Source organism: Symphodus melops, assembly GCF_947650265.1.
Source record: "Symphodus melops genome assembly, chromosome: 20".
Lineage (NCBI taxonomy): Eukaryota > Metazoa > Chordata > Actinopteri > Labriformes > Labridae > Symphodus > Symphodus melops.
Window position 1 is genome coordinate 18,884,092 of NC_136710.1, and position 27,921 is coordinate 18,912,012.

General features: G+C 42.5%; 3 protein-coding genes and 2 long non-coding RNA genes across 5 annotated transcripts; 1 reads left to right on the forward strand and 4 right to left on the reverse strand.

Annotated features, from left to right (window-relative positions):
• Positions 1-299: 299 nt before the first annotated feature.
• Positions 300-3,798, reverse strand: grpel1 (GrpE-like 1, mitochondrial). The gene is made up of 4 exons (XM_079371093.1): positions 3,640-3,798; positions 2,175-2,322; positions 1,744-1,825; positions 300-1,324 (listed from the first exon to the last, which is right to left on the reverse strand). Exons 1-4 carry the CDS (start codon positions 3,705-3,707, stop codon positions 978-980), a joined length of 645 nt encoding a protein of 214 aa, XP_079227219.1. The 5' UTR covers positions 3,708-3,798; the 3' UTR covers positions 300-977.
• A 106-nt stretch (positions 3,799-3,904) lies between these two features.
• On the forward strand, positions 3,905-12,767 carry LOC306841300. The gene is made up of 4 exons (XR_013781479.1): positions 3,905-4,484; positions 5,688-5,755; positions 11,370-11,437; positions 12,680-12,767. It is a non-coding gene; the product is annotated as an uncharacterized lncRNA (long non-coding RNA).
• Positions 12,173-13,871, reverse strand: LOC306841296 (uncharacterized protein). The gene is made up of 3 exons (XM_079371092.1): positions 13,649-13,871; positions 13,017-13,198; positions 12,173-12,918 (listed from the first exon to the last, which is right to left on the reverse strand). Exons 1-3 carry the CDS (start codon positions 13,838-13,840, stop codon positions 12,423-12,425), a joined length of 870 nt encoding a protein of 289 aa, XP_079227218.1. The 5' UTR covers positions 13,841-13,871; the 3' UTR covers positions 12,173-12,422.
• Positions 13,872-20,418: 6,547 nt separating this feature from the next.
• LOC306841513 (G-protein coupled receptor 4-like) lies at positions 20,419-22,660 on the reverse strand. The gene is made up of 4 exons (XM_079371449.1): positions 22,633-22,660; positions 21,538-21,744; positions 21,215-21,396; positions 20,419-21,118 (listed from the first exon to the last, which is right to left on the reverse strand). Exons 2-4 carry the CDS (start codon positions 21,727-21,729, stop codon positions 20,863-20,865), a joined length of 630 nt encoding a protein of 209 aa, XP_079227575.1. The 5' UTR covers positions 21,730-21,744; positions 22,633-22,660; the 3' UTR covers positions 20,419-20,862.
• Positions 22,661-23,455: 795 nt separating this feature from the next.
• Positions 23,456-23,929, reverse strand: LOC306841567. Its single transcript, XR_013781558.1, has 2 exons — positions 23,737-23,929; positions 23,456-23,639 (listed from the first exon to the last, which is right to left on the reverse strand). It is a non-coding gene; the product is annotated as an uncharacterized lncRNA (long non-coding RNA).
• Positions 23,930-27,921: the final 3,992 nt, after the last annotated feature.

Sequence of the window (27,921 nt, forward strand, 5' to 3'; positions counted from 1 at the left end):
CACTCCAGCTTCTATCGGCTCCAGGTGAACTCTCCGGAGAATATCTCGCTGCCTTCAGTTTACTTGGATTTGAAGAGGAAGCACAGGTGAAGTCTGAGCACTTTTTCAGGAGTTTTCTGCGAGTGTGAACGCTCCATTAAAGTACCTCAGCTGTTTGTTTTAGATATTTAACGAGAAACAACTTCCGTGAGAGACCGCTGATGGTGTCTGCATGACATCGTTCACTCCTCAGCGGTGGGTGAGTGGGAAAACTTTCATTTTATTCCAGGTTGTGTGTCAGAGATAAATGCAAAACAGACTTTTTTTCCATAGTTGGTCACTTTATTTCTTTGCTGCGATGGTTTGGACGACGGTCCACACACGTGCTAATAATGACTTTTACAGCGTCGTCCGGCACTCAGGAGCTGAACCGACATGAAACAAGGATTAAAGTGTCCAGAGCCTTCGAGTTTAGTAACACACAGACTCTAGAGAGCCTCTTCGGATCTTCACACTTTCTGACTTGATTCACGGGATCACTTTGAGACTCACAAACATGAAAAGACACATTACAGATTTATGAAGGTGTTTAAAGAGTTGGAATGAAGCCAGCAGGTGTGACTCAGCCGTGTCTTGATTTGTGGATGGATTTTTAAACTTCATTTTTCACCTGCTTCTCTTCTAGGTCGATGTGTGTGACGTCCCCTGCACCTGGAAACGGGCAAGTATCATATCCTAAACCTCTCTCTCTCTCCACATATATATACCTGTCTCTGAAGTGACTCAAGCTGAAATGTTATTGTGCATCTTAAAAACTGGTGGAGATAGTCCAGATACAAAGTCCAGCTCAGTGGGGGTCCTGTCTCTTTGAGGCACCTCGGGGTGGGCTGACGAAAGGAAGGAGTCGTGTGGAGGGGGAAAGGTCTGCTGCACCTGAGCTCATCCATCGCCTAGGCAACCAATCAAACCCCCACTCTGTCAAAGTTACATGATCATTTCTAGGGAGCTTTGGCCACGCCCACCAACGCCGGTCTGAGGGTGCGGCCGTGAAGCTTGTAGCCCACTTTGGTTACCACGGCGACGCTGCCGGGCTCCTTGCCCTCGACGGGCGCGTGGAAGAGCGCCTCGTGCTCGTAGGGGTCGAACTTCTGGCCGTCGGGGTTGAGCTTGACCAGGCCGTGTTTGGTGAACACCTTCTGGATCTGGACCTCGGTCATCACCAGGCCGTCGTACAGGTTCTTCAGGTGAGGGTTCTGGCTCGTCACCTCCTCTTTGGGCACGCTCTCCGTGGCTTTCTCCAAGATGTCCGCCACCTCCAGCAGATCTTTACAGAAGCCTTGTATCCCTGGTAACGTGAACAAAGGAATTCAAATGACAGCAGAGCATTTCTAACAACCTTTGTCCCGTGTTGATGTAAAAAAAACTTCTTTTAAGGTGGGATGACTGAGGGTGCAACAGGACCAGAAACACACCGTCTCCTCTTGAGGTTCGTTGCGTTTACTTTTCCGAAACCAAAAGCTCAAATCCAGCACGAGGAAAGCGCTCAATTCAAAGTATTGTTTGTGTTGAAGCCAGCAATAAATCTTTATCAGAACATTTTAACCTCAGAATGTAAATCTTAAAGTCAGCAGCTGAATCTTTAAACTTGCCCTTTGGCACCATCTAGTGGTAGAAATGTGAAACTGCAGAGTGAGGCGAACGTTCCTTAATAAGATGTCTTTATGAAAGGCAACATTTGAATGAATGGATGTGAGAGGTTTTTACCGTATAATTTAGCGTCTTCCATCATCTTCTGACTCCTCGTCCTGAGGTTCTCTGTGTCTGCTAAGGCCCGCTTGTACTTTTCCTGAGAGACACAAGAGACACAAACTCGCTTAATAAAACACATTAAAGCCACAAACACAGATTAGTAACTGAAACATCAAACAACAACGCAGCAGCCAGTATGTCCTCCTTTTAACTTCAGATTCTGGTCCTGAATGCTCTGGATTTGTTTGGACCCCCCCCCCCCCCCCCGAACACGGCCGTTTTGGACGCCCCTCGGTTTGACAGATATTAGGGGTGTAGGTACACAGACGTTTGGGTTTGGTTCACAGTAAAGGGACCTGATGAAACACTTTAATTTCTTTAGGAACATTTAGAATTGTTTTAAGAGCAGCGTCGACAGTTCAGACTCAAACACTTCTCTGACTTACCGTCATGTCCTTCAGCTGCTCCCCCAGCTGGGTCTTCTCCTCCATCAGGACTTTCTCAGCTGAGCTCGGCTCCGGCTTCTCGGCCTCCTCCTCCGAGCCCTGACCGTTCTTCTGCTGCGCGGCCGTGCATAACAACCTCGGAGACGCTCTGGATTGGATGGATAAAATATATACGTTACGTTAAGTCACCAAAAAAAAATAATCCTCCACTAACTTTTCTCTTTCACTGTTTCACCTCCAAACCAGGAAACACGTCTGAGTGAAAGCTTTCCACAATAAGTCACCTACATCAGGGAGCCAAACGTTTTCAGGCCTCTTTAAAAAAAGACATTTTCAACGCTCAGAATCAACGTCAAACTTATATGAAATCTTCTTCTTCTGCGCTCTTAATATGGTCTGTTTTTCTCATCTTCCATTTCAGTGATTGAATCTGTGAAGAAAAGAGCTGCTGCCATACTTCCTTGTTTTCTTTCAGTCGATTGTTTTTGATGTTTATTCGTTTGCCGAGTTGTTATTTAGAAAAAAAAAGCTGACAACCTGCTCATCAGTGACATCAGGAGGCTTTAATACCACTGAAGCCAATTGAACGACTGCCATGGGACCTGACTGACAGGTTACCTAACTGACTTACACGACTTTATATACGTTTAATAGCCCAGTGACAGGAGATAGAAGGGGGGCGGCAGGAGCTCAGTCCTCAGGGGACTTGGGTTGGGAACCGGAAGGTTGACAGTTCAAGTTGGTCCGGCTGCTGGAGAGGTGCCCTTGAGCAAGGCACCCCCCCACCATTTGAATATGTAATGCATGCCCATCAGCCCTGTTTGTTTGTGCGTGTGTGTGATCCGGTCCTGTGTGTGTACCTAAGGGGATTAATCACATTATTATTATTTTCAAATCAATCAAGTCAAATATGTGATGACTTGTTATTTCTTATTGTGTCGTCCTCCCTCTCTAACCAGGCCCAGGAGAATAAAGCAGACACACGACATCATCCCTACCTCACATAATCTCACATGGAGCTGGAGGTAGAAGTGTAGTGTTGATAGATTTGTTACATTTGCAGATTTATTGGGGATTGCTTTGGCGTCTCTTCTGTCACACTAAAACAGAGGACTCGTAAAAATACACACTAACAAACTCACGTCAGCTGACGAAAGGAAGCATATGTCAAACTCTTCAAAACACACTCAGGGGATGTTAGCTTAGCATACTGGATACATAACTACCTGGTCGTCATGTCAGTTATTTCATTTCAGTTTCTAACAGTAACTCACACCTCACACGTGCTGCTCATGCTTACCTTTACACCTTAAACACATTTTATTACAGGTAATGTCTGTATTTAGCACATAAAGGTCAAGCTAACGATGCTAGCTGGCTGCTAACGTTACTATGGTGATTCAATCTGAAGCTCACGCGAGCCCTCTCCGTTAACTACGTACATGTTAGGGTTTTTTTTTGTTACCTGATCAGCGCAGGTGAAGCCACGACAGAGTAGCTCTGTCTCACCGCTCGCACACACCAGCTCGCCATTTCTCTCTCTCCGTCTGTGTGTGTGTAACTAAAAAGCTCCTCTCGTAACACACACGCCGACGAACGGAGCGCTCAACGCTGATGTCGTCACTGTGAGCTCTGAGCCAATCAGACGTGAGTACACGGAACTTCCCTCCCAATTGGACCAATCGTATTTAATCGGAGAGTGTGACGACTTGTAGTTCGGTTGCCTGGAAGTTTAAAGGTGAAATTGGCACATGTGACCAAGGACAGTGTTTTTTGAACAGTAGAAGGTTATTCAATGGATCCTGAAGGTGTAGACTCACTGCGTTAATCTCAAACTGGCGCTTTAATGTGAAGCACAAATTAAGACTCCTCTCAAGCAACAAATGTTTTTAGTTTAAATCTGTCATGATTTAGTTTTGATTTTCTGTCTTGTTTTAGTTCTAATTCCCCCCCTCGTGTGATTCCCTGTATCTCTGTGTCCTTCTATGTTGTCTGTAAGTTTGTTTCCGGTGTTACTTGTGTTTTAAGGTTTCCAATTTCTTAGTTAAGTCTTGAGTGTTTCCTGTTTTATTTTGTAATATCTTGTTTAGGATGTGTTTTCAGTGTTGTGTTATTTGCTCCTTGTGTTTCCAGCATGTCTGATTGTCCTCACCTGTGTAACCAGTCTCAGCTGTGTTTGATTACCTCTGTGTCTGTTTAGTCTCTGCGTTCACTCCCCTCTGTGTGTAGTCTGTCGGTGTAACATGTCATTCATCTCCTGGCTCCTGTGGATTACCCTTTGTTTTTCAATCTGAATTTTGTTTACGAGAAGTAAGTTTTGTTTTTGCCTTTTTCAGTTTAAATAAATCCTATTTTGTTTTTTACCTGCAATGGGGTCCTCCTCCCTGTTTTTCTACCCAACAAAATCCCCCCCCCCCCCCCCCCCCCCCCCCCCCCCCTGTAACTGAGCATGAAAGCAATCAGAACAACATATTTAGAATAATCTTGATAAAACATGTGAAACAAAGTCTTTTAGAGTCATGTCAAAAAGAGCAACATGGCAGCATCTAGAGTTCTGCCTGTGGCCTACAGACTCATGTAAGTCTGATGGTTTACCCTCCAAAACGTTCACTTTTTTCTCCCGAGACCCAGACAGACATGTTTGTCCTCTGCGGACGTGAATCTCCGAAGTATATTTCCAAATGGAAACATGTCATGTGGAGGACATCGGGGCCTTTCTGATGAGCTGTCATCTGTTGGGAGTTAACAGCCAAACTAGTGTCGAAGTTGAAAAATACACATTGATGTTGCTGTTAAAGCAAATAGTTGAAATGTTTGACCTTGCTTTAAAAACTCATTAGGATTAACACACATTTTAAAAGTGGACGTTTTTTTATGTCTCACATGGTGGACATCAATACTTGAGCTGCTTTTCGTAAATGAAAGTCACGGTGTCACAGGACTTTAACCAAAAAAGGATTGTGCATCTAACCCGAGCCTTTTGGTGAGGAAGTAGTGAAACAGTGTTTAAAATATATTTTCAGCTGGCTTGTTGCCTTGAAAGGTGTTGCTCTAAGGCTTGTGTGGATTCACTTTAATTTGTTTTTAATGTGAGGTATACCTGTGGAAACGGTGAATCTCTGGCTGTTAAAGATTTACACTGACTGACATGAGCTTATTTAAAAACCATCCTGAAACCAAAAGGACGTTTTAACGTTTTGACACAATGCGTCTTCCTCAGAGTCAAACAGTACAGATGAATGAAAAATCTAAACACACTGATACCTTCAACGAGACATCGCTCATTGGTTGAAGACAGAAAGTTGGCAAGAAGTAATTGACAGCACACATATAACATCCTAAATGTGAAAATGTTTATAACATAAAGTTGACCCCTCCCCCAGTGAAGAGAGAGACTCTTTCAAGTCCCCAAACCGGAGTGATGGAGGAGAATCATCTTATATAAAGTCTTCTATGAGATCATGTTTAAAAACGTGTTCAGTTCTCACGCTCCACTTTCATGTCTTTCCTCAGCATTGAAGAAACCCCTGTTAAACGCCGCGCCGCCATGTGAAAGGTGTCGACGCTCAGGTGGAGCACAGGTAACAATCTCTTTCATCCTCTGTAGTTGTCTTATCTTCTCCCATCTTTTCACTTCACTTTATATTTACTGCCTTTGTCTCTTCTGATGGGTGTATACCTGTTTTATGGCGGTTTGTGTATTTTATTTTGTTTACACATTTATCGCTCTAAGTTACACAACAAGGGAAGTAGCTAAATACACAGTTAATTATTATGAAGTTATTTCTCTCCCACTATTGCATAAAAAGCCACATAATGCATCTTTCATCCATCGCTCATTGTGCTTTCAAAGACGTAACACAAATGACACGCTGGTTTATCTGCAGACATGCATCTGGGATGGGATCTTTATGTACTGCAAAATTAAAATAGATGAAAATATAAGTTTAGAAAAAAAGATATGCATCAAAACAATAATCAAAGAGCGAGTAAAAATATGCATCAAAAAAGGAACTGTTGAAATGGCAGTAACTTAAAGTCTGTATAAACTGTATGAACACGATCTTGCACAAAGTGCATGTAAGGATGGAATGTTATTGCACAAATAGTCCCATAAATCAACGCAATCAAATTTAATGTATATGCATGCAGGTTGGCCAACTCAATTAATCATGTACATTTATTTATTCATGCTTTTAAGAGCAACTGCAAAAACCAAAGAAATGATACTCTGTGCTCCAGTCATAAAGTCGTGTAATGTACATACCAGACGGTAAAGAGCATAGATGGCCATGAGCGTCAGAGGAAGGCCAATACTGATGATGATGCATGTTGCCACGTGTATTATGAATGTGACTTTGTTGTCAAATTCATCAATGAATTTGTTGGTGTCCCCTTGGTCGGTGGTGTTCATGTTGTAATCTGTCATCCTTCAGATTGAAACCTAAAGTTAAAGGGAACAAGACAGACACAGACAGTGTGACATCTAAGAGAATGATTCATTGAAATATGTTTAACACAGGGCTCTCATCATGGAGACTTTACTCGAGTCAATATCATTTTAACAGATCTATATTAACCTTCAGGAAAAGAGCAGGAGCCATATTCATGAGGTCTTCTAAAAGTTGCTCCAGATGACAAAATTAAGAAATTCTTAGAAAAAAAGATTCTTTGAATCAGGACATTTTCTAAGAATTACCCCTCAAAGTTCAGACTAGGTCCTTCTAAAGATGAAAATTATTAACAAGGTTTCTTAGACCTTAAATAAAAATACATGTTGAATTTTTAATTCTCTTTGTTGATCAAACGTTTTTTGTTTTCTTTTGAATTCGAGCCAAACAGAGTATTACTCAACAACCATTGTGTCTCTCAGCTGTGTTTCTTCAGACATTTCATATATCACAGTCTGCAGTCTTGAATAATCCTCCGCTCTGATTCTGTGTCTGATTAATCATTTCACAAGAACCTCATCATCACTAAAAACTTCCATTACAACATTTCTAGAAACACGTGTCAGCAGGTTACGTTGGTTTGAATCCCAGAACATATAAAAAATGTAAGAATGATTAAAATTTATTGAAAAGCTCAGTTTATTTGCTTCAAGATATTTATTTAAAAAAATTTGAAGAAATAATCAATCTTTATTTGTATTGCACAAATTCAAGTTACCTGGAGATGTTTACAAGAAGCAGGTAAAAGACCTTACTTATTGACATGTTACAAAGACCCAACATTAATCCATCAGGAGCATTTGAGCAACATTTAGCTAAAGTTACAGAGGCAAGAAAAAAGCAGAACTCTCCCCCCAAAATAAAAACATGAAATATCTCATCACATCTCACCTGAATGAAGTCCCAGCACCAATGTTTGATGTTTCTCTGCAGCCGGACTGTCTGAAGTGATGAAAGTCAGTGATATATAAACCAAGTGACACACTTCCTTACTAATGATAAAACACACCTCTTCTCAGAAAGGGAGGGAAAAAAGAGACAGACATGATCATGTTTCTGATGAAAGAGGAAGAATCTGCAACACAAGCTGAAGCTGTTTGAAAAACGAAAAGCAGAACGCTTCTTTACGTCTGAAAACAGAACGAGCAGAAGTAGATAATTTTGTTTTTTTGTGCACCAAAAAGGGGCGGAGCCGGCCATCTCTATGTTTACAAGACGTCAGGACACAAGTTAATGACAAAGACCTACCAAATATTAACACTATTGCTAGATAGATAGATAGATAGATAGATAGATACTTTATTGATCCCGAGGGAAATTCAAGGTGATACTACACTTGATCTTAGCCAAAAGGCCGAGAAGCGATGATGCTATGATATGCTCTAAAGACATTTGACATGAATCACTTCAGCCTGGGCTGTATCTTAACTAAATCAAACATCACTTTTCATTTTCCACATCTGGAAATCATTGAACACAAACTGAGCATGTTAAAAGACATATCACAGTCCATTCACCAGCAGGAGTTGGACAGAAATACTACCAGCAATCTGCCCCCTTTAAGCACCCAGTCCACAAAAGAATTTGCACTAAAATACGCCGGCACTATTGTGGAGAACAGCTGTCTGCATATCTGCTCTTTAAGATGTCACAATCTGGCTCAACAGTATCAGACTACACATGATTCTAGGGTCTGTTGGGGCCCTTGGCAAAAACTCATTGGGGGCCTCTACAACAAGTGTTCTTATTATTTCCCAGACAGATGACTCCTTTTCATTTTCCTTCATTGATACATTTTGGGTTTCACAGAAATAATGCTGCAGCGCTGGGTGTTGAGAGTGAGTTCTGTAAGATGGGGCCCCATTAGGGAGGTTTCCTACTGTTGATGCAAAATTAGCACATTTTAAGGCATTGCTTTGGTTTAAACTTTGTTCAGCCATTGGGGGGGCCCATACTGGCCTGGGGCCCCAAGCAGTTTACTGCCTTTCCTTTTGACAAGCAGCGCCTCTGTATACACACAGATGGGAACTTTATACAACATTTTTGAATTGGATTATTAAGGGTGTTGAGCTTGTCAGGAAGTTCAGCTCCTGCAAAAGCAGCACAATCCACTTGTGAATCAGGTCCATCGTGTGTACAAAGGTACTGAAGTCCATTTTTTTCCCACATAGAAAAAAAATGCAGACGAGCTGACAGTTAAGAATGATAAACTGAAAGAAACTGTCCATCCTACTCAATGGATGGAAGGAGGCAGGATCCCATGTCTTAATACAGAAATCTTCTGGAAGAGTGACTGTATGACCTTGAAGGAGAGTTCCTGTCCTGTCACTTTTAGACTTCTGACAAAAATAACATAAAATGGTGTTTGATTTTGAACAATCATCTGATTCATACATCAGATGATTGTTCGACCGTATTAATGTTTTTGTGTCTGTCCCTGTTCAAATAAACCTTCAAATTTGATAAATAATAATAAGCCAATTGATAGACTAATATGTTCCTCATGTTGACGGTAAGAATCTCTTGTCTTGTTCAGTGCTTGTCCTATGTTTACCTAATGTTACCTTCATGAAACCTAAAGGTATTGCATGATAAAATTAAGGTCATGTTTTTTTATTTTGAGAGAAAGATAAGGATGTGACGGAAGCGTCTACATCGAGATCTTCATTGCGGGAAACACACATCATGTTTTTCTTTAGAAAAAATGAAGCAAGTCATAGTGTAGTTATATACACTGCTCAACATAATAAAGGGGACACTAAAATAACACATCCTAGATCTGTAGGAGTGAAGTTTTCTTATTATATACTTTGTTCTTTACATAGTTGATTGTGCTGACAACAAAATCACACAAAAATGATCAATGGAAATCAAACATATTAACCAACGGAGGTCTAGATTTGGAGTAACACTCAAAATCAAAGTAATGTCCTTAAAACAAGTCAAGATGAAGCTCAGTAGTGTGTGTGGCCTCCATGTGTCTGTATGACCTCCCTACAATGCCTGGGCTGCTCCTGATGAGGTGGTGGATGGTCTCCTGAGGGATCTCCTCCCAGACCTGAACTAAAGCATCCGCCAACTCCTGGACAGTCTGTGGTGCATTGTGGCGTTGGTGGATGGAGCCAGACATGACGTCCCAGATGGGCTCAATAGGATTCAGGTCTGGGGAATGGACGGACCCGTTCATCTCATCAATGCCTTCATCTTGCAGGAACTGCGGACACACTCCAGACACATGAGGTCTAGCATTGTCTTGCGTTAGGAGGAACCCAGGGCCAACCACACAAGCATGTGGTCTCACAAGGGGTCGAAGGATCTCATCTCGGTACATAATGGCAGTCAGGCTACCTCTAGCGAGCCCATGGAGGGCTGTGTGGCCCCCCAAACAAATGCCACCCCACACCATTACTGACCCACTGCAACACCGGTCATTCTGGAGGATGTTGCAGGCAGCAGAACGTTCTCCACGGCGTCTCCAGACTCTGTCACATGTGCTCAGTGTGAACCTGCTTAAATCTGTGAAGAGCACAGGGCACTAGTGGCGCATTTGCCAATCCTGGTGTTCTCTGGCAAATGCCAAACGTCTTGCACGGTGTTGGGCTGTAAGCAGAATCCTCACCTGTGGACGTCGGGCCCTCACACCACCCTCATGGAGTTTGTTTCTGACTGTTTGAGCAGACACATTTGTGGCCTGCTGGAGGTCATTTTGCAGGGCTCTGGCAGTGTTCCCTCTCTTTTTCCTCCTTGCTCAAAGGCAGAGGTAGCGCTCCTGCTGCTGGATTGTTTCCCTCCTACGGCCTCCTCCACGTCTCCTGATGTACTGGCCTGTGTCCTGGTAGCGCCTCCATGCTCTGGACACTACGCTGACAGACACAGCAAATCTTCCGGCCACAGCTCACATTGATGTGCCATCCTGGATGAGCTGCACTACCTCAGCCACTTGTGTCGGTTGTAGACTCCGTCTCATGCCACCACGAGAGTGAAAGCACCGCTAGCATTCAAAAGTGACCAAAACATCAGCCAGAAAGCATCAGAACTGAGAAGTGATCTGGGGTCACCACCTGCAGAACCTCTCCTTCATTGGGGGTCTTGCTGATTGCCTATAATTTCCGCCTGTTGTCTATTTGCACAACATCATGTGAGATTGAATGTCAATCAGTGTTGCTTCCTAAGTGGACAGTTTGATTTCACAGAAGTGTGATTGACTTGGAATTACATTGTGTTGTTTCAGTGTTCCCTTTATTTTTTTGAGCAGTGTATAAAGTTGACCCCTCCCCCAGTGAAGAGAGAGACTCTTTCAGGTCCCCAAACCAGAGTGATGGAGCAGAATCATCTTATATGACGTGTTCTCGTCCATGTTGTGGATGCAGATCGCTGCTTTGTGTTCAGGGATGTGTGTGAAGTACGAGTGCAGTGCTCGTCCCTCGCTGCTGTTTTGAATGTGCGTTTAACCTCCTCTTCAGTGTCGTGTTTTAGAAACCAGCTTTTGTATCTGAAGAGAGGAAGGTGAAACTCCAGACTGACGTTTGATTTGTTGAATGCAGGAAGATGGTGCTCTGAAGGTGTGAACATTTGAAACATGGCTGCTGCTACATAGGCTGTGGTTACATGTATCTACTGACACGTCAGAGTTTTAATCAAAGTGAAGTGAGGTGAAGATGCATAGTCTATTTGCAGAGAGTGAGATCATGCATGTTTGAAGACGTGTTCAGTTCTCACGCTCCACTTTCATGTCTTTCCTCAGCATTGAAGAAACCCCTGTTAAACGCCGCGCCGCCATGTGAAAGGTGTCGACGCTCAGGTGGAGCACAGGTAACAATCTCTTTCATCCTCTGTAGTTGTCTTATCTTCTCCCATCTTTTCACTTGACTTTATATTTACTGCCTTTGTCTCTTCTGATGGGTGTGTACCTGTTTTATGGCAGTTTGTGTATTTGATTTTGTTTACACATTTATCGCTCTAAGTTGCACAACAAGGGAAGTAGCTTCTAGCTTGTGAAATGTTGAGATACTGATCTATTTAGCAATTTCTGGTTTTCTGACACGTTCTCAACATAACTTCAGTGTCTGTTGTAGCTGTGTGCCCTGTTTAAGTCTAATTCAGTTTGTGAGAGATCATACATGTATAAAATGTCAGGTCATGAGAGGAGATGCATTTCACTGGATTGAACCTGATCAGTTTGATTCCATCTGCAGTCCCTGGGCAGGTATAAACACAAACTCGGGTGTGACGTCATTCCCAGCTCCGAGATCCGAGCTAAACTTAATGCAGCAGTGATGTCACTGTGGGAGACATCTTTCAGTTACCCAGAAAAGCTTTTCAGAAGCCAAATTGTTGAAGTAAAAAGTCTGACGTGATGAGAAATGTTCATGGTGGATCTTAACTCGGCGTAGTCAAAGATTATAAAAGGTAAAGACACAGTGAGCTTCACAAACGGTTAGTCAACAACTTCCTGTTTGTCTCTTGAAACACATTTAGTTTTTTATTGAAGGCCATAGCATTATTAAAATGTAATGAGTGACAGTGATTTCATATTCCATTTAGTCAAATTTACAATAAATGGGACCTTCTCTCACAACAACATGCCAACCACTTTAACAGCACAAGTTAATGATCTGAACATGAGAAAGTTAAGAAGAGTATAAAGTGTATTTAACAAGAAAAACATTGTTGAACAAAAGTTTGTAAGAAACACATTTGTTGTAAAGTGAGGGAAGGCAGGTGTTGGTCTGTTTTCTCCTCATGATCTCTTCCTCCACAGAGCTTACTGTCACAATGTTTTCCTCTTTCATACCAGCTATATGTTGGCGTCAGTGTTGGTAACTCTGCAACAGTTAGCAGTGGTACAAAGCTTTCCAAGGGGCTGTTTTCTCGTGAAAAAATACAGAATTAAGTCAGCCAGAGGACTCAGCCTAACAAACATGAAAGATATTTTCAAAAGAGTTTTGTCACTTCTGACAATTTCTAGAAAAATAATGATGATAGGCAGGAACAGCAGTGTGTAAATGAGCAGCACCAGGACTAAAATTCCAACAATTCGACGTTTTTCTTCAGAGGAGACGGAGACAGAAGCAGAGAGGGCTCTGAGGGTCCCAACCAGGAAGAAGATGAACAGTGGGAGGGGAATGAAGAGGAAAATGGCTAAGACTGAATTTATTACATCAAAAGTAACCCAGGGAACAATAATGAGGAAAAAAGCAGGAGGAATGATCCAGACCACAACGCAGACCACCACAGAGATCTTGATGGTTCGTTTGAAGCGGTACCACAGTGGGTGGGCAATGACCAAATACCTGCAACAAAAGATGGACCCGTTGTCTTTGAGATGGTGCAAAAAAATTCGAGAATAAAAAAGTCAGAAAACCGACGAAGCTACAGGACTTATAGTTACCTTTCCAGGGAGATGCACACCATGAAGCAAACACTGGTCATTACACCACAATCGTAAAAGAAAGATTCAATGTTCACATCTCTCCCCCCTGTAATTACCAAAACCATCAAGCTGCAGAGCTGAATGAAGTCAGAAATAAGAAGGTTGATGACGTAGATTGGTGCCACATGATCCTTTCGTATCTGCAGAAAAACACAAAGTAGACAATCAGTTGTAAACATGTTCTGAGCTCATCCTCTTCCCAAACATCTTTATTTCTCTCCCACTATTGCATTAAAAGCCACATAATGCATCTTTCATCCATCGCTCATTGTGCTTTCAAAGATGTAACACAAATGACACGCTGGTTTATCTGCAGACATGCATCTGGGATGGGATCTTTATGTACTGCAAAAAAAGATTGTGATGCAGGTTGGTGAGCTCATTCAAGCATGTAAATACACGGGGAATGACACTTTCAAAATCCTGCGAGTTTTCCAACCCTGCTTTTAAGAGCAACTGCAAAAACTTATTCAACTGTTTTAAGTTAAGGCAACACTGTGTAATACAAATGATCCATGATATAATCGGGGGGAGCAGTTAACAGAAAGTTCAGACTGAGCTCCAGTCATAAGGTCGTGTAATGTACATACCAGACGGTAAAGAGCATAGATGGCCATGAGCGTCAGAGGAAGGCCGATACTGATGATGATGCATGTTGCCACGCGCATTATGAATCTGACTTTCTTGTAATACTCGATGTCGGCCTCGTAGTCGATGGAGGAGGGGAACTTGTTGGTGTCATTGATGAAGTTGATGGTGGTGTTCATGTTGTAATCTGTCATCCTTCAGATTGAAACCTAAAGTTAAAGGGAACAAGACAGACACAGACAGTGTGACATCTAAGAGAATGATTGATTCGAGTCAATATTATTATAACAGATTACTATTATGATATTAAACTTTTGGAAAACAGCGGGGCACGTATTTACAAAGCCTTCCAAGGACTGAAAATTGCTTCCGGTGACAAAATTAAGAAATTCTTAGAAAAAAAAGACAATTCTTCGAAACAGGACATTTTCTACGAATTTCCTGTCAAAGTTCAGAGTAGATAATCTGAAGATGAAGGTTTTTCTTAGACTTTCTTTATTCATCTTTTTATTTTGAATTCGACCCAAACAGATTATTACTCAACAACCATAGCGTCTCTCAGCAGTGTTTTTTCAGACATTTCATATATCACAGTCCACAGTCTTGAATAATCCTCGCTCTCATTCTGTCTGATTAATCATTTCACGAGAACCTCAATATCACCAAGAACTCACTCTGCACACGTCAGCTCTTGCTCGTCATCTAGAAAATTACATCATTTCTAGAAACACGTCTCTGCAGGTTACGTTGGTTTGAAGCACAGAACATGGAAACAATTTAAGAATAATAATTTGAATTTGTTGAAAAGCTCCGTTTATTTGCTTCAAGATATTTATTTCAAAAACATTTTTTCTCTTTTTTAATGCAAACACATGCTTGTCATTTGAAGAAATAATCAAACGATCTTTATTTGTATTGCACACATTTATGACAAGTGTTATCTGGAGACATTTACAAGAAGCAGGTAAAAGACCTTACTTATTGACATTTTAGACCCAACACTAATCCATCAGGAGCATTTGAGCAACATTTAGCTAAAGTTACAGATGCAAGAAAAAAAGCAGAACTCTCCCCCCAAAATAAAAACATGAAATATATCATCACATCTCACCTGAATGAAGTCCCAGCACCAATGTTTGATGTTTCTCTGTAGCCAGACTGTCTGAAGTGATTGAAGTCAGTGATAAATATACCAAGTGACACACTTCCTTACTAATGATAAAACACACCTCTTCTAAGAAGTCAGAAAAACAAGAATCATGCTTACAATGAAGGAGGAAGAATCTGCAACACAAGCAGAAGCTGTTTGATAAAAGAAAAGCAGAACGCTTCTTGAAAACAGAACGAGCAGAAGTCAGTAATTTGTTCATTTTTCACGTGTCATGCACCAAAAGGGTTCAGAGCCGGCGATCTCCATGTTGACAAGATGTCAGAAAACAAGTTAATGACAATGACCAACCAAATATTAACTCTATTGCTATGTTGTTATGATACACTGTTGGTGAGACCCAGACGCACGACTCAGAGACTTTTTTTTGCAGTGAAACAATTAATTTAACAAACACAATGTGGTGACACGATTTTTAATAAATGTGCGGACGACCGGAGGGCTCAATTCAATCGTGCCCACCGGTTTGAGTTGTGAGACGTGGAATGCAGGGTGGATCTTGAGGGCAGGAGGAAGTCTGAGGGGAATAGCAGAGGGATCATTGATTTCAATAATCTCGTCAGGACCAATAAAAAGAGGAGCAAGCTTCTTAGAAGCCACAATGAGGGGAATGTCCTTTGAATTAAATCAAACCTTCTGTCCGGGGATGTATGTGGGAGCCGGGATTTTGCGTCGGTCCACCAGTCTTTGATCACGCTCCTTAGTCCTCAGCAGAGCCGCACGTGCATCCCTCTAGACTCTGCAGATCCGCTGCAGATGATTTTGAACATAGGGAACAGCAATGTCTTGTTCCTGGGTAGGAAACAGAGGAGGTAAGTATCTCAAGGTGCACTGAAAAGGTGCCATGTCTGTGGCTGAGGAGGGAAGGGAGTTATGGGCATACTCCACCCATGCAAGATGTTGACTCCAGGTGGAAGGTTTCTGCACGAACACGCATCGGAGAGTGTCCTCCAGATCCTGGTTAGTCCTCTCCGTTTGGCCGTTGGATTGGGGGTGGTACCCCGAAGATAGACTTACCGTAGCTCCCAGTGTCTGACAATATGCTCTCTAAACCTGCCAAGTGAACTGAGGTCCTCGATCAGAAACAATGAACGCTGGAGTCCCATGCAGTCTGAATATGTGAACAGTCCGCAGTTTCTGTGGCAGACGGTAGTTTGGGGAGAGCAACGAAATGGGCAGATTTAGAAAAACGATCAACAATGGTGAGTACTACCGTGTTACCTTCCGAGGGGGGTAAACCAGTGATGAAGTTGAGAGCGATGATAGACCAAGGACGGCCAGGCACTGGGAGTGGATGGAGGAGACCCACCGGGGGTTGATGAGAAGCCTTATTCCGGGAGCAAACGGAGCAGGCTAACACCGACTCTTTTACGTCCGAGCTCATAGTCGGCCACCAGAAGTGTCTTTTAATTAGATCCGGAGTCCGAGCCATCCCAGGATGACATGCAATCTTCACCTAGTGCCCCCACTGGAGAATCTGGGAACGGACAGAATCAGGGACAAGTAAGCAGTTGAGGGGACCACCACCGGGACAAGGGCTCTGAGCATCCGTCACCACCGACTCAATCTCTCATGTGACTGAAGCAACCAGGCACGATGAGGGTAAGATGGTGTCAGGATGGCTCTGAATTTCATTGTCTTTAGAAAATTTATTTCTATTTCTGTAGGTCAATGTAAACTGAAATCTGGTGAAAAATAAGGCCCAACGGGCTTATGGTGAGTTAAGTCTTAATGTAATGTCCTCTCAGCTCCCTCTAGCCAGTGACGCCATTCGTCCACTGCCAGTTTGACCGCCAACAGCTCCCAGTTTCCAATGTCGTAGTTCCTCTCAGCGGCTGACAGTTTCCCGCATAGAATGCACAAGAATGTAGCTTCTGATAACCTGATGCTCGTTGTGACAATACTGCGCCCACGCCAATGTCTGATGCGTCCACCTCAACGATAAATTGTCTCTTCGGGTCTGGTTGTACGAGAATGGGTGCAGATGAGAACCTCCCCTTGAAGTCTCGAAAAGCATTCTTGGCTGCAGGAGACCAAAAAACGGAACGGTGAGAGATGTGAGTTTGGTTAGAGGGGCTACAACCTGACTGTAGTTTCTGATGAACCGGCGATAGAAGTTTGCGAATCCTCGGAACCGTTGAAGCTGCTTGCGAGAAGTAGGTGTGTCCCATTCCTTCACTGCTTTGATCTTAGCTGGATCGGTGCTCACCTGCCCACTCTCTAAAATGTATCCCAAGAATGAAACGGATGAGGAGTGGAATTCACATTTTTCAGCCTTAACAAACAGTATGTTCTGCAAACGTTTTTGCAGAACTTTGTGAACGTGAGAAATGTGTTCCTCCATAGTCCAGGAAAAAATTAAAATATCGTCCAGATACACGAAAACCGAACGATTCAACAGGTGCCTGAGAATGTCATTCACAAGTGCCTGGAAAACAGCGGTGGGCATTGGTCAATCCGAATGGCATGACCAAGTATTCAAAGTGACTCTTGAGGAGTGTTAAAGGCCATTTTCCATTCGTCCCCCTCTCTGATGCGAACAAGGTGATGGGCGTTGTCAAGTGCATGTCTATTTTATGCAGATTGTCCCCACTTGATAGGACATCCCCCAACTGAAGCATACAGGACTCCACTCTTTGCGTTTAGCTGCTTTTATTTCTTTTGCAGTCTTTTGTTGTAGCAGTTTGCAGCAGGTTACAGTAGGTAGAAAAACCTCAAAACATAAAGAGATTGCAGCATAAGTACTTGTAAAGAGTTTGTTTTTGGCTTCACAAAATATACACAAAATATTTTTATATTTTAGCCCTATGAGATTTTAAACTGTATTTTAACTGTGTACATTTTTAGCACTCTCATGGTTTTACCATCACAAAATAAGAAAATGAAATCACAAAATAATAATTTCCAATAGCCTACTAAATATTTATACTTTTCATTCTACTAAATTTTAGCAAATCAAATTTTCATTCGCAAATGAAATTATCAATCCATGAATCAAAATACAAATAAATACATTTCAGAAAATGCACACCATGGCGGGATGTAGGTGCACCAACCCTGCACCGAGTGGAGACGACGAGGGACGAATAATGTCTGAATTTAGGGACTCCGTAGTGTACGTCTCCATAGCTTCATGCTCAGGAGCAGACAGGTTGAAAAGTTGACGAGTAGGTAATGGGTCGCCAGGCAACAAGTCAATGGCGCAATCATACGGTCTGTGAGGTGGAAGGGAAAGGGCTCTCTCTTTACTGAAAACTTCCTAGAGGTCATCATAGACTGAGGGGACTGAAGATTTTGCTTGGAGCTTGCTCAAAGGTGACTTCCACGAAGGGGATGCCGAGGCAATACAGTTGGCGTGGCAGAAATTGCTCCAACTAATTATCTTCCCTGCAGCCCAATCAATAAGCGGATTGTGGCGTTGGATCCAAGGGAGACCTAAAACTATGGGAGCATGGGAGGAAGGCAGGACATGAAATGCCAACTGTTCACGGTGATTACCTGCTAAGAGTAATGACAATTCTTCCATTTAAGTCACAACACGAGCCAGATGTTGGCCGTTTAAAGTGTCAACTAACAAGGACTGTGAAATGGGTCGAACCTGGATGCGAGCTTGCCTAAATAACTCGTTATCAACAAAGTTGGAGTCTGCGCCTGAATCCACTTGACCTAGCATGGTAAGAAACTTCCCATGAATGAAAATACTAGCTTCTAGGTTAAGACGTTTATGGGGAGAACTAAGAACTGCGGCTCTACTCACCAGAACCCCGGCTGCGACTGATGAGTGAACTAGTTTAATAAGTTTGGACAGTTCATCAATCGCTATCCCTCCGCGCCACAATAGATGCACAATATTCGCTGAAAACAGCAATTCATCTCTGCGGGGGTGAGCCGATTACGCCCGATCTGCCTCGGAACCTCTGATTGTTCCTCGGGGTAAGGAACATCACTGAGGTAATTGTGGGGGTCTCTAATTACGCTCTTGTTAGCTGAACTCGAAAAGCAAGGACTGGGATGTTGAAACAGAATTTCTTGTTCCTTCTTGTTATCCTTGGCAGATATGCTCTGAAGACATTTGACATGAATCACTTCAGCCTGGGCTGTATCTTAACTAAATCAAATATCACTTTTCATCATCCACAACTGGAAATCATTGAACACAAACTGAGCATGTTTAAAGACATATCACAGTCTATTTACCAGCAGGAGTTGGACAGAAAAACTGCCAGCAATCTGCCCTTTAAGCACCCAGTCCACAAAAGAATTTGCACTAAAATACGCCAAAACTATTGTGGAGAACAGCTGTCTGCATATCTGCTCTTCAAGGTGTCACAATCTGGCTCAACAGTATCAGACTACACATGATTCTAGGGTCTGTTGGGGCCCTTGACAAAAACTCATTGGGGGCTCCTTATCTTCTCCCATCTTTTCACTTCACTTTATTCACTTTGTCTCTTCTGATGGGTGTGTACCTGTTTTATGGCAGTTTGTGTTTTTCTATTTTGTTTACACATTTATCGATCTAAGTTACACAACAAGGGAAGTAGCTTCTAGCTTGTGAAATGTTGAGATACTGATCTCTTTTGCAATCTCTGGTTTTCTGACACGTTCTCAAAATAACTTCAGTGTCTGTTGTAGCTGTGTGCCCTGTTTAAGTCTAATTCAGTTTGTGAGAGATCATACATGTATAAAATGTCAGGTCATGAGAGGAGATGCATTTCACTAGATTGAACCTGATCAGCTCGATTCCATCTGCAGTCCCTGGGCAGGTATAAACACAAACTGAACAAAATACACAATTAATTATTATGAAGTAGCATCATATCCACGTTCACTAATTTAAAACCTACCACCCATGGTCCTGTGTTTACTTACATTCAATTCCTGCATCCATTACAAACTCCTCCTACTCGAGCCCCACCGTACCTCACTGTACCTGATACGTCATCAGGAACGCCCCCTGAAGTCGGAACGTCCACTCGGAAACTCAGAGAACCTGCAGTAGAACTGAGTTCAAATCCAATATGGCTGCTATGTGCATCGATAGGAATGTTTAAGATGTAACTGTTTATTATTTGTGTATTTAAACAGACCTGGTATCGTGCTAGTTCTCTCTGTGGAGCTGTTGTCATGTTATTTTTGGTCAGAAACGATCACGTAGTGTCGTTCTGGTCTGGTGTTAGCTAACAAAACAATGGCGTCCATGTTGCTTTTCTGAACTGGAACGCAGTCAACTCAGGTGTGACGTCATTCCCAGCTCCGAGATCCGAGCTAAACTTAATGCAGCAGTGATGTCACTGTGGGAGACATCTTTCAGTTTCCCAGAAAAGCTTTTCAGAAGCCAAATTGTTGAAGTAAAAAGTCTGACGTGATGAGAAATGTTCATGGTGGATCTTAACTCGGCGTAGTCAAAGATTATAAAAGGTAAAGACACAGTGAGCTTCACAAACGGTTAGTCAACAACTTCCTGTTTGTCTCTTGAAACACATTTAGTTTTTCATTGAAGGCCATAGCATTATTAAAATGTAATGAGTGACACAGTGATTCCATATTTCATTTGGTCAAATTTACAATAAATGGGACCTTCTCTCACAACAACATGCCAACCACTTTAACAGCACAAGTTAATGATCCGAACATGAGAAAGTTAAGAAGAGTATAAAGTGTATTTAACAAGAAAAACATTGTTGAACACAAGTTTGGAAGAAACACATTTGTTGTAAAGTGAGGGAAGGCAGGTGTTGGTCTGTTTTCTCCTCATGATCTCTTCCTCCACAGATCTTACTGTCACCATGATGTCCTCTTTCATACCAGCTCTATGTTGGCGTCAGTGTTGGCAACTCTGCAACAGTTAGCAGTGGTACAAAGCTTTCCAAGGGGCTGTTTTCTCATGAAAAAATACAGAATTAAGTCAGTCAGAGGACTCAGCTGAACAAACATGTAAGCTGTGTTCAACAGAGTTTTGTCATATCCGTTGACCAGAAAAAGAATGATGGTGGGCAGGAACAGCAGTGTGTAAATGAGCAGCACCAGGACTAAAATTCCCACAATTCAACGTTTTTCTTCAGAGAAGACGGAGACAGAAGCAGAGAGGGCTGTGAGGGTCCCAACCAGGAAGAAGATGAACAGTGGGAGGGGAGTGAGGAGGAAAATGGCAAAGACTGAATCTATCACATTAAAAGTAACCCAGCGAAAAAGAATGAGGATAAAAGCAGGAGGAATGATCCAGACCACAACGCAGACCACCACAGAGATCTTGATTGTTCGTTTGAAGCGGTACCACAGTGGGTGGGCGATGACCAAATACCTGCAACAAAAGATGGACCCGTTGTCTTTGAGATGGTGCAAAATATTTCAGAATAAAATGTCAGAAGAGAGACAAAGCTACAGGACTTATAGTTACCTTTCCAGGGAGATGCACACCATGAAGCAAACACTGGTCACTAGGCCACAATGGTAAAAGCAAAATGCGATGTACACAGTTGTCTGATCTCCAATTTCAAGAACTATCAAGCAGCAGAGCTGAATGAAGTCTGAAATAAGAAGGTTGATGACGTAGATTGGTCCCACATGATCCTTTCGTATCTGCAGAAAAACACAAAGTAGACAATCAGTTATAAACATCTTCTGAGCTCATCCTCTTCCCAAACATCTTTATTTCTCTCCTACTATTGTATTAAAAGCCACATAATGAGCTCCAGTTAAAAAGTCGTGTAATGTACATACCAGACGGCAAAGAGCATAGATGGCCATGAGCGTCAGAGGAAGGCTGATACTGATGATGATGCATGTTGCCACGTGTATTATGAATATGACTTTCTTGAGATGCTCGACGTAGGCCTCGTTGTCAAAGTCAACCATGACCTTGTTGGTGTCATTGACGAAGTTGATGGTGGTGTTCATGTTGTAATCTGTCATCCTTCAGATTGAAACCTAAAGTTGAAGAAATCAAGACAGACACAGACAGTGTGACATCTAAGAGAATGATTCATTGAAATATGTTGAACACAGGACTCTCATCATGGAGACTTTACTCGAGTCAATATCATTTTAACAGATCTATATTAAACTTGAGGAAAACAGGAGGGGCCGTATTCACAAAGCCTTCTAAGAAAAATGCGACAATTCCTAAAATCAGAACATTTTCTAAGAAGGTTCAGAGTAGATCATTCTGAAGATTACATTTTTTCTCAGGCTTTCTTTATGCATCTTGTTGTTTTGAATTCGACCCAAACAGAGTATTACGTTCAGTTAAACAACAACCATTGCGTCTCTCAGCAGTGTTTCTTCAGACATTTCATATATCACAGTCTGCAGTCTTGAATAATCCTTCGCTCTGATTCTGTGTCTGATTAATCATTTCACGAGAATCTCAATATCACCAAGAACTCACTCTGCACACGTCTGCTGTTGCTCGAGAACTAGAAAATTTCTAGAAACACGTCTCAGCAGGTTACGTTGATTTGAAGCTCAGAACATGGAAACAATTTAAGAATAATAATTTAAATTTGTAGAAAAGCTCAGTTTATTTGCTTCAAGATATTTATTTCAAAAACATGTTTTCTCTTTTGTGATGCAAACACATGCTTGTCATTTGAAGAAATAATCAATCTTTATTTGTATTGCTTAAATGTATGACAAGTGTTACCTGGAGACATTTACAAGAAGCAGGTAAAATACCTTACTTATTGACATGTTACAAAGACCCAACATTAATCCATCAGGAGCATTTGAGCAACATTTAGCTAAAGTTACAGAGGCAAGAAAAAAGCAGAACTCTCCCCCCAAAATAAAAACATGAAATATATCATCACATCTCACCTGAATGAAGTCCCAGCACCAATGTTTGATGTTTCTCTGCAGCCGGACTGTCTGAAGTGATTGAAGTCAGTGATAAATAAACAGAGTGACACACTTCCTTACTAATGATAAAACACACCTCTTCTAAGGAAGTGAGAAAAAAAAAGAATCAGGCATGATCATGTTTGTAATGAAGGAGGAAGAATCTGCAACACAAGCAGAAACTGTTTGAAAAAAGAAAAGGAGAAACTTTCTTGACATTTGAAAGTCATGAATTTGTTTATTTTTTATGCATCAAAAGGGAGCCATCTCTATTAGTTGGGTAGAAAACCACAATCATCGTGAATTTTGTGGTAAAAGCATGAAATTTGGTTCACTTATAGCCAAAAGCATTCTGAAAATAATTGGACATGGAGCCATCTTTAATTTTCAGTATGGCGGTCATGTCAGCCATTTTTCAAAATGGCCGTCTCTCATTAGTGTTTTCTTATGTGTGATGGATTCAAATAAGATATTGACGATAAATTTGTTTGATCTATTAATCATTCCATTATGAATTTACTTTTGCATGCACCCCATCACCCCCGATTGGAAAAATTCAAGATGGCTGCCATTTTCAGCTGTTATTTGGACTCGTCAGCTACTGATGACCTTGATGTGGGATGTTACATTGTCGTAGATGCCTTTTCTACATTACTATTTTTTACGAGAAGATGTCAAAGACATTTAAACTAATGAGTTGTCCTGATCAAGGACCATCATCCTCTTTTACAAGACTGATTGGAAGCTCTGTGTTAGGAATCAGAAAATCTTTGGAACCAAGCGCACGACTAAGAGACAGTAGGACGTTTAACAAATAACAATTTATTAATACGTGACACGGGGTGAAATACTTGTGCAACACAATAATAAATGTGACTCTAGTGCAACCTAATAACCCTAAACCTAAACACGCGTGATGAGGAGCCAGATCGGACACACAAGACGAACAGGGGAAGACGGAGTCGCAGGAAGGACGGGAACGGGAACTACGCAGAAGGAGAAAATACAAGAGGTTAACAAACACAAGTAAATACACGTATCCAGGAACATACGAGGAGCAAGCGCAAATACTGAGGAACAAACCCATGGAGATGACAAAATGATCTGGCGCTGGCTTCCTGCAAGGAGCCAGCTTAAATAGCCTGATGATGATGATTGGGAGACACCTGTGACCGCAGCTGAACCTAATTGAATGATTAGTGAGGGAAGGGGAGACACGAGGGAATGACAGACAAGGAAACAACAACAACACAGCACATGGAAACCCCAAACATGACTCTCTGCATTATATGCCAAGAACACACTGAGGAGGCACAAACTTGTCCTTTCCAGTCGAAGCGATTAGACAAAGGGAAGTGGATACAGTTCACTTGCAGGTCATTTAATGCAGTTTGATGAACTTGGCCAGCTCCCTTCAACGTTACTAACAGGGAGACTTGATGGGAGGCCAAGGTATTGAGGCAGCCATGGTTGCAATGACACCAAGCTTCAACGAATGAAAAAGCAAGCACGGAGTGAAAGTCCTGACCAGCAGACAGTAAACAGGCTCACACGGTCCCAGTCATGGAGTAACCTGAGTTTAGCAAATGATGTGATATCATAGCAAATGCCTTATAAGCCTTTATAATCATGACATTATAGACAGCTAGATAGCCTTATAGACAATTGGCAGGGAGAGGCAGCATCTACCTCTGTTATTGGGTTTGCACAATCCTTTGCGTCTATGAAGGTGAGTGCGACTGAAGCTTCATCTTTATGTCTGACCAAGGTATTGTCACAATCCTTGTGAGTACGGAGGGAGATTTCAGAGAAATAGAAATCAACCATTCCAAATTCTGCATCTAGAAAAGGTAACTTTTTAGCCTGAATTGATCCTTACCTGCTAATTGAAATCTCAAGATAAGGTAGGGTGGCATTACGGGGGTGGACAATTCACACGAGGATATTACATATATTGATGTCACAATGCCCTTTCTATCTTTTATTGCTGTGATCATGTAATTATGCCCCTCATGCTAACATAACATTCTACATCAAGGTCATCTGTAGCTGACTAGTCCAAATAACAGCTGAAAATGGCTACCACCTTGATTTATTCCGAATCGGGGGTGATAGGGCGCATGCAAAAGTAAGTCCATAATGATATGCTTCATACATTTAACAAATTTTATGTTTAACATCTTACATTTAGTCATCACACATCAGAAAACAGTTAGGAGAGGTGGCCATTTTGAAAAATGGCTGCCATAGCTGCCATATCGAAAATTTAAATTTGCTCCATATCTAATTATTTTCAGAATGCCTTTGGCTATAAGTGTACGAAATTTCATGCTTTTTATCACAAAGTGCAAGATTCCCTCATAGTTTTTAGCTAAACCACTCCACTACTACTTGGGACAAGTGTTGTGAATTACGTTTAGCTAAAAACACTAAAATCCCAAATAAATCCCCAGCTTGAACAATCATCTGATTCATACATCAGATGATTGTTCAACCTTATTTATGTTTTTGTGTCTGTCCCTGTTCAAATAAACCTTCAAATTCTATAAATAATAATAAGCTGTTTGGAAGACTAATATGTTCCTCATGTTGACAGTAAGAATCTCTTGTCTTGTTCAGTGTTTGTCCTATGTTTACCTAATGTTACCTTCATGAAACCTAAAGGTATTGCATGAGAAAATTATGGTAATGATCTTTTTATTATGACGGAAGCATCGAGATCTCAATCTTTATAGCAGGAAACACACATGATGTTTTTCTTCAGAAAAAAAGGAAATGAGTCATCGCATCCTCACATATTTTAAGATTATTAGTAAGACCCTATGTGGTCTTATAAGGTCATGTTTATTAAAGTATGCCAACAGCTATGTGAAGCTAACAGCAGAGAGGCGGAGACGTGGTCGGCCACAGTCTGACCTGCATGCCTCTCAGGGTCCTGTGTAAGACAGAGAACACCAAGATTAGCAAATGCACCACTGGCGCCCTGTGCTCTTCACAGATGAAAGCAGGTTCACACTGAACACATGTGACAGACGTGAAAGAGTCTGGAGACGCCGTGGAGAATGTTCTGCTGCCTGCAACATCCTCCAGAATGACCGGTTTGGCGGTGGGTCAGTAATGGTGTGGGGTGGCATTTCCTCCATGTGCTCGCTGGAGGTAGCCTGACTGCCATTAGGTACCGAGATGAGGTCCTTAGACCCCTTGTGAGACCATATTCTGGTGTGGTTGGCCCTGGGTTCCTCCTAATGCAAAACAATGCTAGACCTCATGTGTCTGGAGTGTGTCAGCAGCTCCTGCAAGATGAAGGCATTGATGCTATGAACGCGTCTGTCCGTTCCCCAGACCTGAATCCTATTGAGCCTATCTGGGACACCATGTCTGGCTCCATCCACCAACGCCACAATGCACCACAGACTGTCCAGGAGTTGGTGGATGCTTTAGTTCAGGTCTGGGAGGAGATCCCTTAGGAGACTATCCACCACCTCATCAAGAGCATGCCCAGGCATTGTAGGGAGGTCATACAGGCACGTGGAGGCCACACACACTACTGAGCCTCATTTTGACTTGTTTTAAGGACATTACCTCAAAGATGGATCTGCCTGTAGTTTGTTTTTACACTTTGATTTTGAGCGTTACTCCAAATCTAGACCTCCATTGGTTATTACATTTGATTTCCATTGATCATTTTTGTGTGATTTTGTTGCCAGCACAATCAGCTATGTAAAGAACAAAGTATATAATAAGAAAACTTCACTTTTTCAGATCTAGGATGTGTTATTTTAGTGTTCCCTTTATTTTATTGAACAGTGAATATTTTCAGCTGGCTTCTTGGCTTGAAAGGTCTTGCTCTAAGGTTTGTGTGGATTCACTTTAATTTGTTTTGTGTGAGGTATACCTGTGGAAACGGTGATTCTCTGGCTGTTAAAGATTTGTACTGACTGATATGAGCATATTTAAAAATCATCCTGAAACCAAAAGGACTAATGTTTTGATGCACTGCGTCTTCCTCAGAGTCAATCAGTACAGATGAATGAAAAATCTAAACACACTCCTACCTTCAACGAGACATCGCTCATTGGTTGAAGACAGCAGGAAGTTGGCAAGACGTAATTGACGACACATATAACATCCTATCCCCTGGAGTGTGGTTTGCATTGCCGGCAGTAAGTCGGACCTGTTCCCGGTGCGTGTTGGCCTCCGGCAGGGCTGCCCTTTGTCACCGGTTCTGTTCATTACTCTTATGGACAGAATTTCTAGGCGCAGCCAGGGGCTGGAGGGGGTCCGGTTCGGGCACCACAGGATCTTGTCTCTGCTTTTTGCAGATGATGTGGTCTTGTTGGCTTCATCAAACCCGGACCTTCAGCGCGCACTGGGGCGGTTCACTACCGAGTGTGAGGCGGCTGGGATGACGATCAGCACCTCTAAATCTGAGGCCATTGTTCTCGACCGGAAAAAGGTGGTTTGCCCTCTTTGGGTTGGTGGGGAGTCCTTGCCCCAGGTGGAGGAGTTTAAGTATCTCGGGGTCTTGTTCACGAGTGGGGGGAAGATGGAGCGTGAGATCGACAGACGGATCGGTGCGGCATCTGCAGTCATGCGGTCGCTGTATCGGTCCGTCGTGGTGAAGAAGGAGCTAAGCCAAAAGGCGAAGCTCTCGATTTACCGGTCGATCTTCGTTCCTACCCTCACCTATGGTCATGAGCTCTGGGTCATGACCGAAAGAACGAGATCTCGGATACAAGCGGCCAAAATGTGCTTCCTCCGAAGGGTGGCTGGGCGCACCCTTAGAGATAGGGTGAGGAGCTCGGTCACCAGGGAGAAGCTCGGAGTAAAGCCGTTACTCCTTCACATCGAGAGGAGTCAGTTGAGGTGGTTCGGGCATCTGGTCTGGATGCCCCCTGGACGCCTCCCTAGGGAGGTGTTCCGGACATGTCCCTCCGGGAGGAGGCCTCAGGGTCGACCCAGGACATGCTGGACAGACTATGTCTCGCGGCTGGCTTGGGAGTGCCTCGGGGTCCCACCGGAAGAGCTGGAGGAGGTGTCTGGGGTGAGGGAAGTCTGGGTGTCTCTGCTTAGTGGCAGAAAATGGATGGATGGATGGATGGACATATAACTTCCTAAATGTGAAGTCCCCAAACTGGAGTGATGGAGCAGAATCATCTTATATGACGTGTTCTCGTCCATGTTGTGGATGCAGATCGCTGCTTTGTGTTCAGGGATGTGTGTGAAGTAGGAGTGCAGTGCTCGTCCCTCGCTGCTGTTTTGATTGTG